Source organism: Schistocerca gregaria, chromosome 1, assembly GCF_023897955.1.
Source record: "Schistocerca gregaria isolate iqSchGreg1 chromosome 1, iqSchGreg1.2, whole genome shotgun sequence".
Taxonomy (NCBI): domain Eukaryota; kingdom Metazoa; phylum Arthropoda; class Insecta; order Orthoptera; family Acrididae; genus Schistocerca; species Schistocerca gregaria.
Window position 1 is genome coordinate 841,091,422 of NC_064920.1, and position 19,942 is coordinate 841,111,363.

At 40.7% G+C, this 19,942-nt stretch overlaps 1 protein-coding gene across 3 annotated transcripts in view; it reads right to left on the reverse strand.

Annotated features, from left to right (window-relative positions):
• Positions 1–19,942, reverse strand: part of LOC126272386 (beta-glucuronidase-like) — a 196,859-nt gene that overhangs the window by 75,623 nt on the left and 101,294 nt on the right. For all 3 annotated transcript variants that reach the window (XM_049975224.1, XM_049975216.1, XM_049975208.1), the window contains exons 3-4: positions 11,473–11,655; positions 5,234–5,400 (exon numbers count right to left, since the gene is read on the reverse strand). In XM_049975224.1, coding sequence (XP_049831181.1) covers positions 5,234–5,400; positions 11,473–11,655 — 350 coding nt within the window. The remainder of the gene's footprint in view (positions 1–5,233; positions 5,401–11,472; positions 11,656–19,942) is intronic.

Genomic DNA, 19,942 nt, shown 5'->3' on the forward strand with positions numbered 1-19,942 from the left:
TTAAAAGCCTACCATCTTCTAATGAACAGCTGGATCCTACTATATCCACAACATTTAGAAAATGATTATTAAAACTATTTTCAACTTCTGACTTTTTGTTCATAAAGTTTTCATTCAATTTGATGGTAATACTGTCTTCCTGTGCTCTTGGTTGACCTGTTTCTCTTTTAATAATATTCCAAATTGTTTTAATTTTATTATCAAAGTTGCTGATTTCAGACATGATACGCATAGTTCTGGGTTTTTAATAACTTTTCTTAATACACCACAGTAGTTTTTATAATGTTTGATAGATTCTGGGTCACTACTCTTTCTTGCTGTCAGATACATTTTCCCTTTCCGGTTATAATATATTTTTATACCCTTAGTAAGCCATGGTTTTTTGCATGGTTTGGTTTTTTACGAGTATATTTAACTATTTTCTTGGGGAAGCAGTTTTCAAATGCATTTACAAAAGTGTCATGAAATAAATTATATTTTAAATTGGCATCAAGTTCACAGTACACCTTATCCCAGTCTAACTGCTGTAGGCTTTCCCTGAAATTGGCAATTGTTAAATCATTGACTGCACGTACTACTTTGGAGGACTGTTTAGTACTGCTGAATGGAGCTATGTCATATATTGTAACTAGCTGTGCACCATGATCAGAAAGACCACTTTCAAGAGCCTGAGCATTTATCTGGTTAAACTTATCCTGGCCTATAAAGAAGTTATCAATCAGTGAGCTGCTATCCTTTACCAACGGAGTAGGAAAATCAATAACGGGTGTCAAATTGAAAGAACCGAGTAATACTCCTAGGTCATTTTTCCTATTACCCTCTTTCAGAGAATCTACATTGAAGTATCCACAAATAATAATTTGCTTCCCCCTGTCTGACAGATAGCACAACAAGTAGTCCACATTTTTCAGAAATAGATGAAAATTTCCCGATAGGGACCTATATACAGTTACAATTATAAATGTGCCTTTATTTCATTTAAGCTCACAGGAACATGCTTCTATATGTTTCTCTACACAAAACATATTTGTTTCTATACTTTTTGCACAATGATAACTTTTGACATACATGGCAACTTCTCCTTTCTCCATATTTCCTCTAATTACATGTGCAGAGAGCTTATATCCACTTACATTTACCTTATCCATATCAGTAACAATGTGATGCTCAGACAGACGTAGTATATTTATTTCATCCTCAGCTCCTAAATCTTCTAAACAAATCAGAAGCTCATCTATTTTATTCTTTAAACTCCCAATATTTTGATGAAATATACTTACATTATTTTTAAATATACTTTTATGAGAACCTTTCCTTATTCTAACATTTGCAGTACTCTCCTGCCTGAGTTTCTCATTGTGTTAGGGCCTAGTTCCTATACCAGTGGTCACATGGTGTTCAGAGAGGCAGATTATGTCAACTGGGTTGGGTGACTTTAATTCATTAATGCAATTACCTAGGACTGAGATACAGCTTGGTGGAGATAAAATTTTTGGTGATTGGTGAAAATTTATAAGTGACAGCTGTGATTGGTGATCCAATGTGCTAGAATTGTGCTGTTTAATTTCTTTCCTAAACTGAAGATTTGCTTCAATCCTGACCTCTCGTAGAACTTGACATTTTTATGTTTTACCTATCCTAATAAAGGTTCTGCTCCAACATCAGTAACCACTAGTATTTTACTATTCATGGCAGTGCCTCCCCCCCTTAAATTTCCTGCTATTACCCCAGCCAGTTTACCCTTCCCAGCAAAGAATCATAAAAGGAGGCTGTATACATGGAAGAAGCCTGGAGATACTGACGGTTTCAGATAGATTATATAATGGTAAGACAGAGATTTAGGAACCAGGTTTTAAACTGTAAGCCATTCCCAGGGGCAGATCTGGACTCCGACCACAATCTATTGGTTATGAACTGTAGATTAAAACTGAAGAAACTGCAAAAAGGTGGGAATTTAAGGAGATGGGACCTGGATAAACTGGAAGAACCAGAGGTTGTACAGTGTTTGAGGGAGAGTATAAGGGAACAATTGACAAGAATGGGGGAAAGAAATACAGTAGAAGAAGAATGGGTAGCTTTGAGGGAAGGCAGGAGAGGATCAAGTAGGTAAAAAGACGAGGGCTAGTAAAAAACCTTGGGTGACAGAAGAAATACTGAATTTAATTGATGAAAGGAGAAAATATAAAAATGCGGTAAATGAAGCAGGCAAAAAGCAATACAAACCTCTCAAAAAAGAGATCAACAGGAAGTGCAACTAAGCAGGCATGGCTAGAGGACAAACATAAGGTTTCAGAGGCTTATCTCACTAGGGGTAAGATAGATACTACCTACAGGAAAATTAAAGAGACCTTTGGAGAAAAGAGAATCACTTGTATGAATATCAAGAGCTCAGATGGAAACCCAGTTCTAAGCGAAGAAGGGAAAGCAGAAAGGTGGAAGGAGGATATAGAGGGACTATACAAGGGTGATGTACTTGAGGGCAATGTTATAGAAAGGGAAGAGGATGTAGATGAAGATGAAAAGGGAGATATGATACTGCATGAAGAGTTTGATAGAGCACTGAAAGACGTAAGTCGAATCAAGGACCCGGGAGTAGACAACATTCAATTAGAAGTACTGACAGCCTTGGGAGAGCCAGTCCTGACAAAACTCTACCATCTGATGAGCAAGATGTATGAGACAAGTGAAATACCCTCATACTTCAAGAAGAATATAATAATTCCAATCCCAAAGAAAGCAGGTGTTGACAGATGTGAAAATTACCGAACTATCAGTTCAATAAGTCCCAGCTGCAAAATATTACCGCGAATTTTTTACAGATGAATGGAAAAAACTGGTAGAAGCTGACCTCGGGGAAGATCAGTTTGCATTCCATAGAACTATGGGAACATGTGAGGCAATAGGAACCCTATGACTTATCTTAGAAGCTAGATTAAGAAAAGCAAACCTGCGTTTCTAGCATTTGTAGACTTGGAGAAAGCTTTTGACAATGTTGACTGGAATACTCTCTTTCAAATTCTAAAGGTGGCAGGGATAAAACACAGGGAGCGAAAGGCTATTTACAATTTGCACAGAAACCAGATTGCAGGTTTAAGAGTTGAGGGACATGAAAGGGAAGCAGTGGTTGGTAAGGGAGTGAGACACGGTTGTAGCCTCTCCCCACTGTTACTCAATCTGTATATTGAGCAAGCAGTAAAGGAAACAAAAGAAAAACTTGGAGTAGGTATTAAAATCCATGGAGAAGAAATAAAAACTTTGAGGTTCGCCGATGACATTGTAATTCTGTCAGAGACAGCAATGGACTAGGAAGAGCAATTGAATGGAATGGACAGTGTCTTGAATGGAGGATATAAGATGAATATCAACAAAATGGAATGTAGTGGAATTAAGACAGGTGATGCTGAGGGAATTAGATTAGGAAATGAGACACTTAAAGTAATAAAGGAGTTTTGCTATTTGGGGAGCAAAATAACTGATGATGGTCGAAGTAGAGAGGATATAAAATGTACACTGTCAATGGCAAGGAAAGTGTTTCTGAAGAAGAGAAATTTGTTAACATCGAGTATAGATTTAAGTGTTAGGAAGTCATTTCTGAAAGTATTTGTATGGAGTGTAGCCATGTATTTAAGTGAAACATGGACGATAATTAGTTTGGACAAGAAGAGAATAGAAGCTTTCGAAATGTGGTGCTACAGAAGAATGCTGAAGATAAGGTGGATGGATCACATAACTAATGAAGAGGTATTGAATAGGATTGAGGAGAAGAGAAGTTTGTGGCACAACTTGATTAGAAGAAGGGATCGGTTGGTAGGACATGTTCTGAGGCATCAAGGGATCACCAATTTAGTATTGGAGGGCAGTGTGGAGGGTAAAAATCATACAGGGAGACCAAGAGATGAATACACTAAGCAGATTCAGGCGGATGTAGGCTCTAGTACATTCTGGGAGATGAAAAATCTTGCACAGGATAGAGTAGTGTGGAGAGCTGTATCAAACCAGTCTCAGGACTGAAGAGCACAACAACAACAACAACAACATGGTACAAAACATATTTATAGGGTAGAAGTGACTATTATCATAACCATATCATAATACCACGTACTTTGCATTCACTGTTGGCATCACACTTAATGGTAACATAATCCAGCCGTTTGCCAACCCAAAATCCTTCCAACAGATTGCCACAGGTTGTAGGGTGACTCATCATATCAAATTAGCAGAGGGATGTGCAGTTTAGGAGGAGCTGCTGAACCACTGTACTCCATTCTTTTTAATTTCCTACACATAGCAATTGTGTTAGCTGAATAGCTGATAGCACTTTGGAACTCAAAATTGATTCCTTCTGCTGATTTCATGTGAGTTTTTACCACCACTCTCTACAGTGCTCAACAGTCTCAGTCAGTCAGTACATATGGGCTGCTGGTCTTGGTTTAGCTGCAGCTTTTCCTTTGGATTTCTATTTCACAGTCACATCACCAACAGTAGATGTGGGCAGCTTTAGAAGGGTTGAACTGTTCCTGGCATATCTGTCACTCAGGTGACAGCCAATGAGTAGTCCATATTCAAAGTCACTGAGCTCTCCTTACTGACCCATTCTTCTCTTAATGCTTCTGTACTGACGACATTCTACTTCCCACCTCCCTTTACACTAGCAGGTCCACCTCTTGTGACATTTAGTGGTCAATACCACAGTATGTAGGGCTGTTTGGATACTTTTCACCAGATAGTATATACTCTCAAAGAAGGTTCAAAATTATTGCTATTTTAGGTAGGACATATTCTTAAAGCTAATGAAATTAAGTAGTGCATTCCATACAATCTGTGTACAGTCTACTAATTTACTCATCACCATATAACAGACTTTAAATTCATATCACTCATTGTCTTAATGAACAGTTATAACATCCTGTAACATATCTCAGCTCTGTTCTATGTAACATACTGGACCTTGTTGCCTATTTATCCCACTATATGGAGAGAACCAGAGAGAAGGTTTAACAATTCCATTATGATAGATCAACATTCTCATTTAAGTTATTTTTAGTTGATCATGATCAGACTTTTAATTATTAAGATGTTTTAGAATTCGTGAGATGATGTGAAGATATTTTCATATGTTATTGGCATAATGTCATTTTAATTTCATGCAGAGCATTAAACACAATATAAACACAATCTTGGTTTTGAAACTGTAAATTTTAATATGTTCCTTTGCCTAAAGCTACACACTTACGTTCTCAGAGTTTCAAATGCACCTTGTGGAATGGTTGTATTGGTAAGTATATTGTTCACTGCAACAGTTATTCGGTTGCTTGCTCCAAAATTCAGCAGCGATGTGATCTCAGATTGAAATGGTAGATGTCCAATATCATGTTCCATCACTCTGTAACCATTCAACCACTAAAAAAAGAAGGGAAATATAAGGTGTCAAACTGTTTCCTCAATGGTTGACCCCATAAACTAGAAATGTCTGAAAGACCTGAAGCTAATTGAAACTAAATACTGAAATAGTGAAAATTTTAGCTTTGTTGATCAGAATTGTTTATTGTTGTAGTTTCATTATGGTACAGAAAGTTCCGGAAGAACATAAATAATTTAGAAGTAATGGAGCAACTACCACCTCTTGCCAGACCCACTCACCCATGACTTTAACCCCCCCCCCCCCCCCCCGCCACAGACACACACACACACACACACACACACACACACACACACACACATGTGTAGCTACATTGTGCCAGCAGAACATGTAATGTCAGCGCTGCAACTCGGTTGGTAGACTGGGCATGAGGTGTTGTGTTAGGAGGAGTGGCTAGAGGGACAAAGAGGTAGGACGCAGGAGGGGTGGGGAAGGTTACCTGAAAGCTCAGAGGGAGGCAGCAGATGCATGGGGTAGGAATGCCAAGCATGGGCCCCAGAAACACTGAGTTTGTTTGTTGAGGCCACATGGATTATGAGAGCAGAGGGCTGCCTTGGTCAGAGAAGCTGGTGCCGGGGGTTAAGGACCCAGAGCCACAAGTTGTGAAGCAGCCATTGAACTTGAGCATATTGTGTTCAGCAGTGTGCAACAATTGGGTGATCAACCCTGCTCTTGGACACAGTTTGGCTGTGACTATTCATTCTAATTAACGGCTGGTTTGTGGTCACTTGCACACATAATCCTATGTAGAAATTGTAGTAGATCTGGTAAATGGTACGGCTGCTTTCACATGGTATTTTATCTAGGCATTATCAGCACCCAGCTGCCACCAGAATGAATGGCCATTGTCAAACTGTGTTCAAGAGTAGAGCTCACCACTTAGTAGCAGAACACAACATGCTTCAGTTCATTGGCTGCTTCATAATCTGCACCACTTTGAGCCTTCTGCCCAACACCAGCCTCTGAGCTACGCAGATGAGAGTTGTCCTTGCAACATATTGTCCATTCACACAGCCTTCCTCTCCTCAGTCTTCAATGACCCACTACACCCACACTCTCTACCCAACAGCTGCCCTTTCTTCTATACTATCACTCCTTCCCAATCCACTCCACCAGCTGACTGTCTTCAGTATTCATATCCCAAGCATGTGCTGCTTCTGCCTCACACATTTTTATCTGTTACACATTTTTTCCCCTCTGAGCCATCCACTACCTTTCCACATCTCCTCCTCCAGCTCCCCACTTCTTCATCCTATAGGCACCACACCTGACACAACCCCTCCCCCAAGTATACCTGTTGAACAGCAGTTCCAACATTGTTTCTTCAGCTTGTACAATGTAGCTGTTTACGTGTGTGTGAAGGGGGAGGGAGGCAGTTGTATGACATTGTGTGTGATCAAAGGAATCATCTGAAAGTTAGCAAAGTTTTCATTCTAAAGAATGCAATCTTGTGGCTGTCAGTGACTCAACACTTCCACTATTTGGTGAGTAGTCTTCATTGCTTCTAAATTGTTTACATAATGTAGACGAGTGTTATTTCATAGAGAAAAATCTCAAACAGTTAGGTTTTAGAACTCACAGTCTTGCTAATGGTTGTTTAGTGAACAACTTGCACTGCCCTTGTTTGGAACAAACCTATAGCAAACCTTTGGAACAGCATACAGCAATTATTTACTGTTTTTCCCTTAAATCAGTCACAATAGTGCCTCACTGTTAATTTCACTAAATGATTGTTCATATTGTTACCAAAATTCTAACAGTTTGTCATCAGATGGATGGGATACCACTCCTAACAAGCATTATAAATAACATGAAACTAGTACAAGAATGGCTATGTATCATTTTATTACAAAGTCGCATTATGAATTGTCATGCAGCAGCCACACTAAGCAACATGCAGAAAAATTACTACACTTATAATTAAGAATATCTGGGCTCATGGCTAAGTGAGGACATGTTAGATGCATTACCTGTGGTTACGACAAATCAGTCCAGCTCAGCATCAGAATTATTCCAACGCATTGGCTGTCAATAAATTCTATTTAAACTAATATTTTTGGAGAAGAAAAACAGAATATATTCTTTATTATGTAAGGAAGATTTTATGCTCTGATGATACTAACATTTATGTTTAACTTATAATGAGCAGCACACTATTTTCACTTGCAGATTCGGAACATAATATAGATTGACAGTTTTCAGTGTGGCATAGATACAGTGAGCCTATTTCATATGTAAGCTGCATTGTAAAACAACCATCCTAATTTAGGCATTGTGTTGAGAGGAATCAACATCTTTTAGAGCAACAGTAACTAAAGATCTGGAAAGAGGCTGAATCTATGAATGTCACCACACAACCTTCACCTCTGAGCTCTGTTGTACAAAGCAGGAGGGTGAAGCCAAAAAGTTAAGTAAAATGCCATACATATTTTGCACATGTTGTGGTGCACTTTAATACAAACAAATGCCCAAGATTCAGTCAGGGAAAATTGACATTCATAATCACAATTAACAGGTTATGATTCAAGAATTACACATTATGATTTAGAATTTATTAATATTTAAACTAAGTTTAGAAACAGCTAGAGTTGTACCGAACTTCCCACATATTCACAACGTTTCAGTAATGACACAATCACTAAGAATCTCAGTGGCACAACACAGTTAAATAATATCATATCTTTATTGGGCCTCACAGTTTCAATATAACATTGGAACAATAACTACACACTGTGACACCGAACACTAAATCAGTTATCTGCACTAATTGCTCATTTTAATATTTCAAAACATAGTTTACTGTAAAAACTTAACAATTTCTATCCTTATAGTCCCTTTCCTGCTGGCTGAAGCGATAACACAAGAACTTTCAAACTTTCAACAATATAAATCATTCTCAATGCAAGAACATGTTATTAGTGTCAGTTTCCTTTTAGACCATTTTACATATAAAATAAATCAGCCTGAAAACTGTAATGACCAGGCTTATAGACCATAGGTCCATCTTCAGCATAAAAAACTGCAGTTCATAATTGAATCAATTGAAATTGTCCTCCTCATGTTACTGGAGGTAGACTAGCAACAATATGAACAATACAGATCGCTACTCACCACATGGAGGTGGTGCTGTGTGACAGACAAGCTGAATGAAGAAGACTGCTAGATATTAAGCAGCTATCAGATGAAGTCCTTCATCAGATAGACATCAAAACTCAGTCACATTCACACAAATACAGTTCTCACACACATGGCTGCTGTCATCTTTGTGTGCTAAGACCTGACTGTGAGTGCATCAGAGACAAACTGTGATCTTTAGTGGGGTTACAGAGGAGATGAAGAAGTAGAGAACGAAAAGTAAAAGGCTATGCACTTCTGCTGGGAGCATAGGGGGCACATGGAGGGCTGGAGTAGGTACAGCGAAGGGAATAAACAGGAGGCAGACAGGGATTAGTGAAGACGGAGCCCAAGGGAGTTACAGGAATGAAGGATATGTCACACGAAGAGTTCCCACCTGTGCAGTTCAGTAAAGCTGGTGACAGTGGGAAAAATTCAGATGGCACAGGCTGTGGAACTGTCACTAAAGTGAAGCACATTGTATTGGATGTCATGATCAGCAACTGTTTGGTCCAACTGTCTCTTGGACAGAGTTTGCTGTGGCTGCTCACATGGACATAGAGCTTGTTATAATGGTCACATAAAATGCAGCACAGTGGTTGCAGCTAAGTTGGTAGACCACATGGTGGCTTTCTCAGGTGGTCCTGCCTTTGATTTGGTATGGGGTAGGACACAGCTTTGATAGGATGGGATTAGGAGTAAAGGGTGGATGTATGGGACAGGTCTTGAATTTAGCTCAATAGCAGGGTTTGAGAAATCAGGCAATGGGTTGGGAGTAGAGGTGCAATAGGGACATACAAGGATATTGCATGATGGAATATCACTGTTGGAGGGGTGGAGAGGATAGTGGGGAAGATATTTCTCATTTTAGGGCATGATGAGGGGTAATGAAAACCAAGACGGAGAATGTGATTTAGTTGCCCAGTCCTGGCTGGTACTGAGTAATGAGAGGGGTGCTCCTTTGCATCCTGATATGGAGGGCATGCTCATGGGTTGCTGTGGAGACAGGGCAAAAGAGATCTATTTCTGAACAAGATGGGGAGGGTAATTTTGGTTTGAGGTGACCTCCGTGAGACCCTTGGCATGTTTGGAGAGGGACTGCACATAACTACTCATGCAGTGACCATGAGTGACTAGGCCGTATGGCCTTTGGCCCTCTCCTCTTACCCACAAACCACTTTCACCAAGTGCTGCACCAAAGAGGCCACTACCCTGTAACCGCTATGTCACTGCACACTCCCACGGGCAGCACTAGTGTCTTAGCCTATTCCTACTCTGCTGTCCCTCCCTCTGTCTGCACTACACCCCCTCTACTACTCACACTGACAAAGATCACTGTTCACCTCAGATCCAGTTGTAGTCAGGCTCTAATGTCTGGAGATGATAGTGGCCATGTGTCTCTGAGAGTTTTGCTTATGTTAATGTATGTGAGTTTTGTTGTCTACTTCTTATGAACGTCTTAGTCCAAGAGCTGAATTATATCTAGCAGTCTTTTCCATTGTGTCAGTTTTCTACTGAACACCTGCTATACGTGGTGAGGCCGTCTATCATTTTCACATTGTTGTTATTCTATCCTGGACATCCACTGTTTGGAGTTAAACTAAACTAGATAATCATGCACATCTTACAGTATACATGTACATTATTATATAATGGTTTATAAGCATCAAGCAAGTCCAATCAGTTCAGTAGGCTCTATAACGAATCCAAATCGTCAACTAGCCATCTCCAGACTCAAGAAAACAATATTGTTATATATTTTTGCTTGTGTCATAGAAAATGGTGAGATCAGTCAGAGGTCAGTAACACTGTAAAAGTAATTTTCAGCCAAGTAGATGCATGGTATAACAACTTTAGCTCTCATAGGAACTGAGGTGAATGTCCCCACAGTAGAATTCTGGCTGTGCATGTTTTGCAGTGCAAATGTCAAGCAGCAATTCTCCTGGAAGGTGATGTAACCTGACATGATCACTGTCCAGGCAATTTGTTGTTAGTAGTCCACTCACATTGGTCCATGGAACTCTACAATTCCGGCTGATGAAGCCTTTGATTTAAGAAGTTGTCTTCTGAAGAGAGATTTTTTCACTGACTGCTAATGAACACTTGCCCCAAAGTACTTGTCTCTTCCTCCACTGTTAACTGAATGACAGATTGCTACCCACTCTACTGTACTGCCAGAGCAAGCTGCGAGCATATAGACTCTTGCAAGAGACCTCGATACCTAATATCTTGTCATCTATTGGTTGTTTTACTAATGACCATAAATGACATACTACCAAAGATGGCAGTATGAGAAATTCGTTCATGGAGGGCATAATAAATTATCTGCATGACTGGCACCTTTACATTTCTATCATACAGCACTGTATAACATCCTTTCGACATTAGGTGTGATCATTGCCAGGGCAAAGGGGTGGAAATAGAGTTCTGGTATGGGAATAAACTTTCCAATTGATAATTTTCTAATTTATTGAAAGTGTATGACACATTGGCATCAATCAGACTGAAAAAATATGAACTAAAAATTTTGGACTAGTGGTAGGCCTACACCTCTGTAGGAAAATCAGTGATTCACAAAGGCAGATAGGTAAAAACAAAGTGGTGGTCTAACTTGAATTTCACTTCACTTTGTTCCAGGGTGCTCATTTATCTGGTGGTGGTAGGCACTTGCCTTTCTTCAGTCAGTAAACTAATTTGTTTGGCGATGCAGGACATGGCATTTGTAACACAAGGCGTGAATAGCCATAGGTGAAAGTGACATTTTGGTATAATGACTCAAGCTGGGTGGCTCACCATTCTCAAAGCACAGACCCACAAAATGTCTCCAGGTAGCCTAGATAAGAACAGCCAACGTTGGGTACTTTTGGCCAAATTTTCTGTCTGCAGCACTAGGCGAGAAAGCATTTGGAATGGTTAAATTCACAAATCAGGTTACTGACCACTTCAGCAGAGTAGCAGACACTGCCAAAGCGCAGCCAGACACGTGTGTCTCTGTGCTTCCAGTATCGTGGCACGAAGAAGCTCCGGTCATACCAGACGAGCCCCACATGGTCACGCACCTCCTTCAGTGTTGTCACGTCATTGTAGCTGGCAGGCACTGGCATCGTCAGCACACCACCAGTCTGAAACAGAGAAATAACTTGCACTGTAAACTGGCAGTTACATGTACGGTAGTAAAGCAGAGAGTTCAGTGTCTGAGTCCTACTACAATATCTTTCGACATGAATACTTCTCTTGATTCTATTATTAGTTTTGGATTATACTGTATGGTGAAAACAGTTCTCTATCTATTTATCTTTCCATCAGTCTCTTTTCAATAATACCCAACATTTTTATGGTTGCTGATGCAAATCCATCAGAAACAAACGCAAAATAATTTTATTTAAAAAAGCGGATAAAGTGCCACTAGAAACCTTCCTAAAAGACAATTTCCATTCCTTCCGAACTGACTATGCGAATGTAGACGAGATGTGGCTCAAATCCAAAGATATAGTAGCAACAGCAATTGAGAGATTCATACCTCATAAATTGGTAAGAGATGGAACGGATCCCCCGTGGTACACTAAAAAGGTCCGAACGCTGTTGCAGAGGCAACGGAAAAAGCATGCGAAGTTCAGAAGAACGCGAAATCCCGAAGATGGGCTAAAATTTACAGACGCGCGAAATTTGGCACGTACTTCGATGCGAGATGCCTTTAATAGGTTCCACAACGAAACATTGTCTCGAAATTTGGTAGAAAATCCGAAGAAATTCTGGTCGTATGTAAAGTACACAAGCGGCAAGACGCAGTCAATACCTTCGCTGCGCAGTGCCGATGGTACTGTTATCGACGACTGTGCCGCTAAAGCGGAGTTATTGAACGCAGTTTTCCGAAATTCCTTCACCAGGGAAGACGAATGGAATATTCCAGAATTTAAAACACGAACATCTGCTAGCATGAGTTTCTTAGAAGTAGATACCTTAGGGGTTGCGAAACAACTCAAATCGCTTGATACGGGCAAGTCTTCAGGTCCAGATTGTATACCGATTAGGTTCCTTTCAGATTACGCTGATACTATAGCTCCCTACTTAGCACTCATATACAACCGCTCGCTCACCGATAGATCTGTACCTACAGATTGGAAAATTGCGCAGGTCGCACCAGTGTTCAAGAAGGGTAGTAGGAGTAATCCATTTAACTACAGACCTATATCATTGACGTCGGTTTGCAGTAGGGTTTTGGAGCATATACTGTATTCAAACATTATGAATTACCTCGAACGGAACGATCTATTGACACGTAATCAGCATGGCTTCAGAAAACATCGCTCTTGTGTAACGCAGCTAGCTCTTTATTCGCACGAAGTAATGGCCGCTATCGACAGGGGATCTCAAGTTGATTCCGTATTTCTAGATTTCCGGAAAGCTTTTGACACCGTTCCTCACAAGCGAATTCTAATCAAGCTGTGGAGCTATGGGGTATCGTCTCAGTTGTGCGACTGGATTCGTGATTTCCTGTCAGGAAGGTCGCAGTTCGTAGTAATAGACGGCAAATCATCGAGTAAAACTGAAGTGATATCAGGTGTTCCCCAGGGAAGCGTCCTGGGACCTCTACTGTTCCTGATCTATATAAATGACCTGGGTGACAATCTGAGCAGTTCTCTTAGACTGTTCGCAGATGATGTTGTAATTTACCGTCTAGTAAGGTCATCCGAAGACCAGTATCAGCTGCAAAGCGTTTTAGAAAAGATTGCTGTATGGTGTGTCAGGTGGCAGTTGACGCTAAATAACTAAAAGTGTGAGATGATCCACACGAGTTCCAAAAGAAATCCGTTGGAATTCGATTACTCGATAAATAGTACAATTCTCAAGGCTGTCAATTCAACTAAGTACCTGGGTGTTAAAATTACGAACAACTTCAGTTGGAAGGACCACATAGATAATATTGTCGGGAAGGCGAGCCAAAGGTTGCGTTTCATTGGCAGGACACTTAGAAGATGCAACAAGTCCACTAAAGAGACAGCTTACACTACACTCGTTCGTCCTATGTTAGAATATTGCTGCGCGGTGTGGGATCCTTACCAGGTGCGATTGACGGAGGACATCGAAAGGGTGCAAAAAAGGGCAGCTCGTTTTGTATTATCGCGTTATAGGGGAGAGAGTGTGGCAGATATGATACACGAGTTGGGATGGAAGTCATTACAGCATAGACGTTTTTCGTCGCGGCGAGACCTTTTTACGAAATTTCAGTCACCAACTTTCTCTTCCGAATGCGAAAATATTTTGTTGAGCCCAACCTACATAGGTAGGAATGATCATCAAAATAAAATAAGAGAAATCAGAGCTCGAACAGAAAGGTTTAGGTGTTCGTTTTTCCCGCTCGCTGTTCGGGAGTGGAATAGTAGAGAGATAGTATGATTGTGGTTCGATGAACCCTCTGCCAAGCACTTAAATGTGAATTGCAGAGTAGTCATGTAGATGCAGATGTAGATGTAGATGCAGCAAGTCGAATTCGTAAAACATTAAAGTTAGCGACTCCCTTATCGAATCCATGTGTTGGATAGACTGATACAACCGCCAGTCTTGTGTTGATTTTGGGGAATTTCTCACACTCGTTTATGCAAATTGTGCAATCGAATTTCCATTTCACTCAATAGATATAACAGAAGCGTACTGTGTACAACTTCCTATATGATGTTAAGAAGGCATTCTGCTGACAGATGAGGCTTCTGGCCATGAAGATAAAGAATTTAAATCAAGGAAGAGCAGATGCCCTCTATGTGCACAGACCGAAAAATAGAAAACAATGTGAAAGAGAATGAAGAAGAATAACACGTCAAATACCCTTTTCGAACGATAACCAGTCATATAAGAAATGAGGTTAGTGGCTCTTTCATCATATGAAAACCGTTATGCAAACTACGTCTACCGTATTTAAACAACAGTTACTATTTGTAACCAGTACCGTATCTAAGCTTGTGACTTTGCATAACTGTCTGCAGTATCAAGAATATACTGTAACTACCGTAACTCATAAAGGAATGATCTTTATAGGACAAAGGAAGTCTGCTATGATTTGCAAAATCTCAGTGTTTTATTGACCTTGGCCCCACGCCATAGGACGGGAGCACTTCAACATTATCCTTTTACCCTCTAACGATGATTGTACATATCTGGATATACTGCAAATCTCAGATGTGTTACAGTTGCAGTATCACTGTTACGAAGTCAATGCTAGAAGCGATATTAACGTATGCAGTGCAGTACCGACTGGTATTACAGTCGAACTGCTGGAGAAAACACTTCAAATTCATAAACTGAATCTCAGTGCGAGTTACTATGGAAGAAATATTCGATAATGTGAGAAAGTAAGAAATCTGCTCAGTCTTCTCTAGGTGCATACAATAAAGGCTCCGACGGTAAAGAATCGAGATTTATTTTGTAACTAACAGTGCTTTTGTCTTACTGTATATGGTCTTGAATTGTGCCCCTGCAGCCTGCCAATCACGCCAGTGCCTTTGGTCGGTCAGTTTATTGCAAACTTGATTTGCTGCTTGCCATATAATCTATTGTAAGAGGACCTGCAGCGGCTGTTTTATATAACCTTGGGTAACTTATAAGAGGTTTTCCACTGAGTCGGTAATTCAAGAGGAAAGTGTTAAATGAAAGGTAGGTGCGTTTATCTTAAAACAAACACGCTAAAGAAACAGCAGAATGAAATGATGGAATACTAATTAGCGTGATTACTGGACCTGTCTTCCTTATTATACTTCCTCGGGCTACCTTCAGATAAATAATAGCTTACCTGTAAGATCTTCCTCTCTCCTTGACTGGGGCAACATCGGCGAACGGAACCTAGAGTAGTTGTTCTAGCTGGAAAGAAAGCCCCAGACAAGTGACGGGATAGAAAAAGGCGATTATTTTTATCTGTACTGGACAGCAAACGCAAAAGAAACTCGAGGCAGCCTTTACAGATTGGGGTAACCCCCATCCCCAGTGCCTGCCCTCCACAGGATTATGAATTTATAAAAGAAGAATACAAAAGATGAATAAAATTTTTGTCCTAGAGAGTTCTAATTTGAAAAAGAAGGCTTGAAATTGCTTTGAGAGAAAGAGGAGGAGACATTGATTGGCCATAAGAGTGCATGAGGTTCGAATGGAAAGGGCGGCGACTGTGGCAACTCTTACATCAGCGTTTGGTGTGCAGTCAGGTTGTAGATGGGTTTCCAACTCGTTTAATACGTTCGAAATCGACCCATGATTACAGCCGTTGGATTCGTATTTTTTTTCTTTTCTGCCTGAATTTGTAATTGAATTTTATATCAGTTGAATAATTATGTACTCTTTTTCTGCAACTGCTGGGCGAATCAACCGCTAGGGCCTCTTCACTTATGTGGGAAACCATGAAAAGTCTCAGTTTTATACAATACACAAAAATAAATGAGACGGATACAGGAAACTTATGTTCAGTTATTGATGGCCACTTTCACAGAAAGGATTCCTTTATCTTACATACGTTAGAATCTGTTCTTTCCACAGATAAAAAACATTTCTGCGTGTCATTTCCACCAAGGGTGCGCAGGAGTTCCACCATTTTCGTCCAACGTCGATGCACACGGACACTATGTAGTAAACTGCTCGACCACCCCAACAGAATACACGGATCTTGATAAAACTTGACATATCGTACGTTCTCGGATACCGGGATCGTGAAGTTGTTCAGTCATGTGCTAACGACAGCATACTTCATGCACCGCGACGGAAGGTACGAGATGACGGATAGCACAGCGATGAGAACACCACTGTCTCCTGTAGTACAAGAATTTCTTCATCAAACACTTTGAAGAGCAGTCTATGAACACAGCGACGTTTCCTCCTTGCTTCCTATGGTACGTTGATGACACCTCCCTTATATGGCCTCACGGTGAAGATGCACTGCGGAAGATCACATGAACGGTGTACATTCCAACATTAAATTTACTATGGTGATGGAGAAGAATGTCAGGCTACCATTCTTGGATGCTTTAGCTGAGCACAAGATAGGAGGTCGGCTTGGTCATTCAGTGCACGGGAAACCAACGCACACCGATCGATACGTGAACGCCAACAGTTTTCACCACCCTGTACACAAGAAAGCGGTCCTGACCTCGCCAGCACACTGAGTAAACATTATTTCCGATGACGACCACTTTCAGTCTGCATTGCAGCATTTGAGACGCGTGTTCAGAGATGACGGCTACATCAAGAGAGACATTGCACATGCTTTCAGGTGCCCGCAGAAGAGGCCAAGCCGGCCACTGCCCAAAACAATCTGTAAAATTTTTTTGTGGGGAGCATGGGGGCTATGTAAGTAGGCTGTTCAGGTTTTTTTTATTGGTAACGCCACGTAGCGCTCTGTATGAAAATCATTGGCTGTGCTGTGTGCAGTCTGCGGATGGTTTGCATTGTTGTTTGCTATTGTAGTGTTGGGCAGCTGGACGTGAACAGCGCGTAGCGTTGCGTAGTTGGAAGTGAGTCGCCAGCAGTGGTGGGTGTGGGGAGAGAAATGGCGGAGTTTTGAGAGCGGATGATCTGGACGTGTGTTCATCAGAGACAGTAAATTTGTAAGACTGGATGTCATGAATGACTTTTGAACACTATTAAGGTAAATACATTGTTCTTTATCAAAGTCTTTCATTTGCTAGCTATGCCTATCAGGAGTTAGTGACTTCAGTAGTTAGAATCTTTTATTTAGCTGGCAGTATTGGCGCTCGCTGTATTGCAATAGTTTGAGTAACAAAGACTTTTGTGAGGTAAGTGATTCATGAAAGGTATAGGTTATTGTTAGTGATTCATGAAAGGTATAGGTTATTGTTAGTCAGGACCATTTGTAGGAATTATTAAAAGTCAGATTGCGTTGCGATAAAAATATTGTGTGTCAGTTTAAGCACAGTCATTGATAATTTTTCCAAGGGGACGTTTCAAATGTAGAGCAACGCGCAGCAAGTTAGGAAATGTGCTGCAGAGATATGGATTGAGACAACTATTCCAGCACGCCCCCAAGATACGAGATGTGTTCGCGCTGTGAAAGACGACATAGCTCTTCGAGTGCCCGATGTCCCTTGCGAATGGAGCAGATCTATATAGATCAAACAATTCACACAGTTGTGGAGCGTTGTACTGATCACAAACGGCATAATAAACAAAGGAAGGTTGTGAAGTCAGCCTTAGCTAAGCATTAACCGGAAGAGAACATAAAATACAATTTGAAAAGACGAGAGTCTCGGCTCATGCGTTATCGTATTGGAGTTCCGTTGTAAAGGAAGTGGCCGACAATAGAATAAACAGCAACAATTTTAGGTATCGAGCAAAAGCAAAGACGGATAGCTTACACTTCTAGAAAAGCAGCTGCGGCAGTTTCAAACATGGCGCCGGCTCCTCGCGCCACGTGACGTCACTGGTCCTGCGGCCGTGGCCTACGAGAAAGGCAGGCCGCGGCGCGTACTTCATGAAAGTAGGTAGGCCTGCGCTCGCTCGCTCGCTCGGCCGCTCAACTTAGCAGACAAACTACATTTCTGCACCTGTTAACTCGTAACTAGGTGTGTACGTAGAAACGAGAATTGCATCTTCTACTGGAGTCCTCTATCATCGAGTCTTAGTGTTATTAGTCCTACAATGATTGGAAGTCCATAGGCCTACTGATCTACATCTACATCCATACTCCAATAGTTACAAAAACAAAAAGCACTCCTTCAGGCTGCAAGTGGCCTACCGGGACCATCCGACCGCCGTGTCATCCTCATGGAGGATGCGGATAGGAGGGGCGTGGGGTCAGCACACCGCTCTCCCGGTCGTTATGATGGATTCTTGACCGTAGCCGCTACTATTCGGTCGAGTAGCTCCTCAATTGGCATCACGAGGATCAGTGCACCCCGAAAAATGGCAACAGCGCATGGCGGCTGGATGGTCACCCATCCAAGTGCCGGTCACGCCCAACAGCGCTTAATTTCGGTGATTTCACGGGAACCCCTGCATCCACTGCGGCTAGGACGTTGCCCTATCAATAGTTACAGCCTTTGAAAATGTTTCTGTTGTGCAATCCTCTCCTGAATCCAAATTATCTGCTGAAGTCATACAAGTGGACTTGAGCAAAGCATTTGGTTCTGTAAACCACAGATGGTGTCACATCATTAGGGACCTGGACTCTCCCTCGTTACATCCTATCTCTGTAACAGGAAATAAACTGTAGGCTACTATGGTCAAAATTCTTAGTTTCTGAATGTTACTGGAGGTGATTCCTAAGGATGAGTGTTTGGGCTACTACTGTTTATAACATGTATAAATGACCCGCCCAGTAATGTACCTGCAAATCTGAGCTTTATGCAGTTGATACAACTTTCATCAATTCTGGAAAGGACGTAAATAAACTGAAGGGGCAAAGTAAATATTTTCTTCGATTATCCATTATGTTGTTTGAAGTCAGTGAGTTAGCAAGAAAGTATGTAAATATTTTTTTCCAGTTCATCCTATCATCGGGCTCAGTCCTCAAACTGCTTGGCATACACACTGATACAAAGTTAACTTGGGAGAGTCAAATAGACTACATAGCTCGAAAAATTTCACGAGTTACCTATCTACTCAAAAAATTACACACATCTATTTTTGAAAAACTTCTGATTAACTTCTGTTATGTCTTCTTTCATTGTTGTTTAAACTATGGCATTCTTCTAAGGGGTGATTCTCGAGGGGGCATGAAGATTTTTTATTTGGCAGAAAAAAGTCATCAGGAGCATCTCTGGGATTACGAAAACTAATATAACACTTAGGCCTAATTCCAAAGAATTACAGGCAATGATAGTCCCATCTCTTTTTATATACAGCTCTTTCCTAACATAAAAGAAAACCTTGACAGCTGTAATCTTAAGCTGTCCATTCCTAACCACTATACTCGTCAAGACAGACATACTTACAACTAGATTTTAAGAAAAGACGACAAAGTAGTTAGGAATACGTAGGAATAAAGCTTTTCAACACTTTGCCCGTGCAGGTACATGATACCTCTTTAAATATCTTTAAAGATAAGATCCAAAACTGGCTAAAAGAGAAAGCTTTTTCCACTTATAAAGAATTTGAAAACTCTTCAAAAATAGACCTGATTTACTAAATAACTCGTAGTACTGCTTGCTTGTACCTCCTTTCTACGCTTTTCTGCCTCCTCTGGTATCTTGTCTTCTGTGTGTAATGAAAGTGCAAGTAACTAAATAATTTTAGCTCATATTTTACTGTTAACCACATTGGGAAAAATTTGTGTATGCCCTCTATTCTTTTATTATGAGAAACTTAGTAAGTAACTCAAAGATGTTTAGTTTCATATTTAACCATTAACCGTGGGGAGAGATCTTTATGTATCGCCTGTACTGTTTTATCGTGCATATTCTTTTATTATGTGTA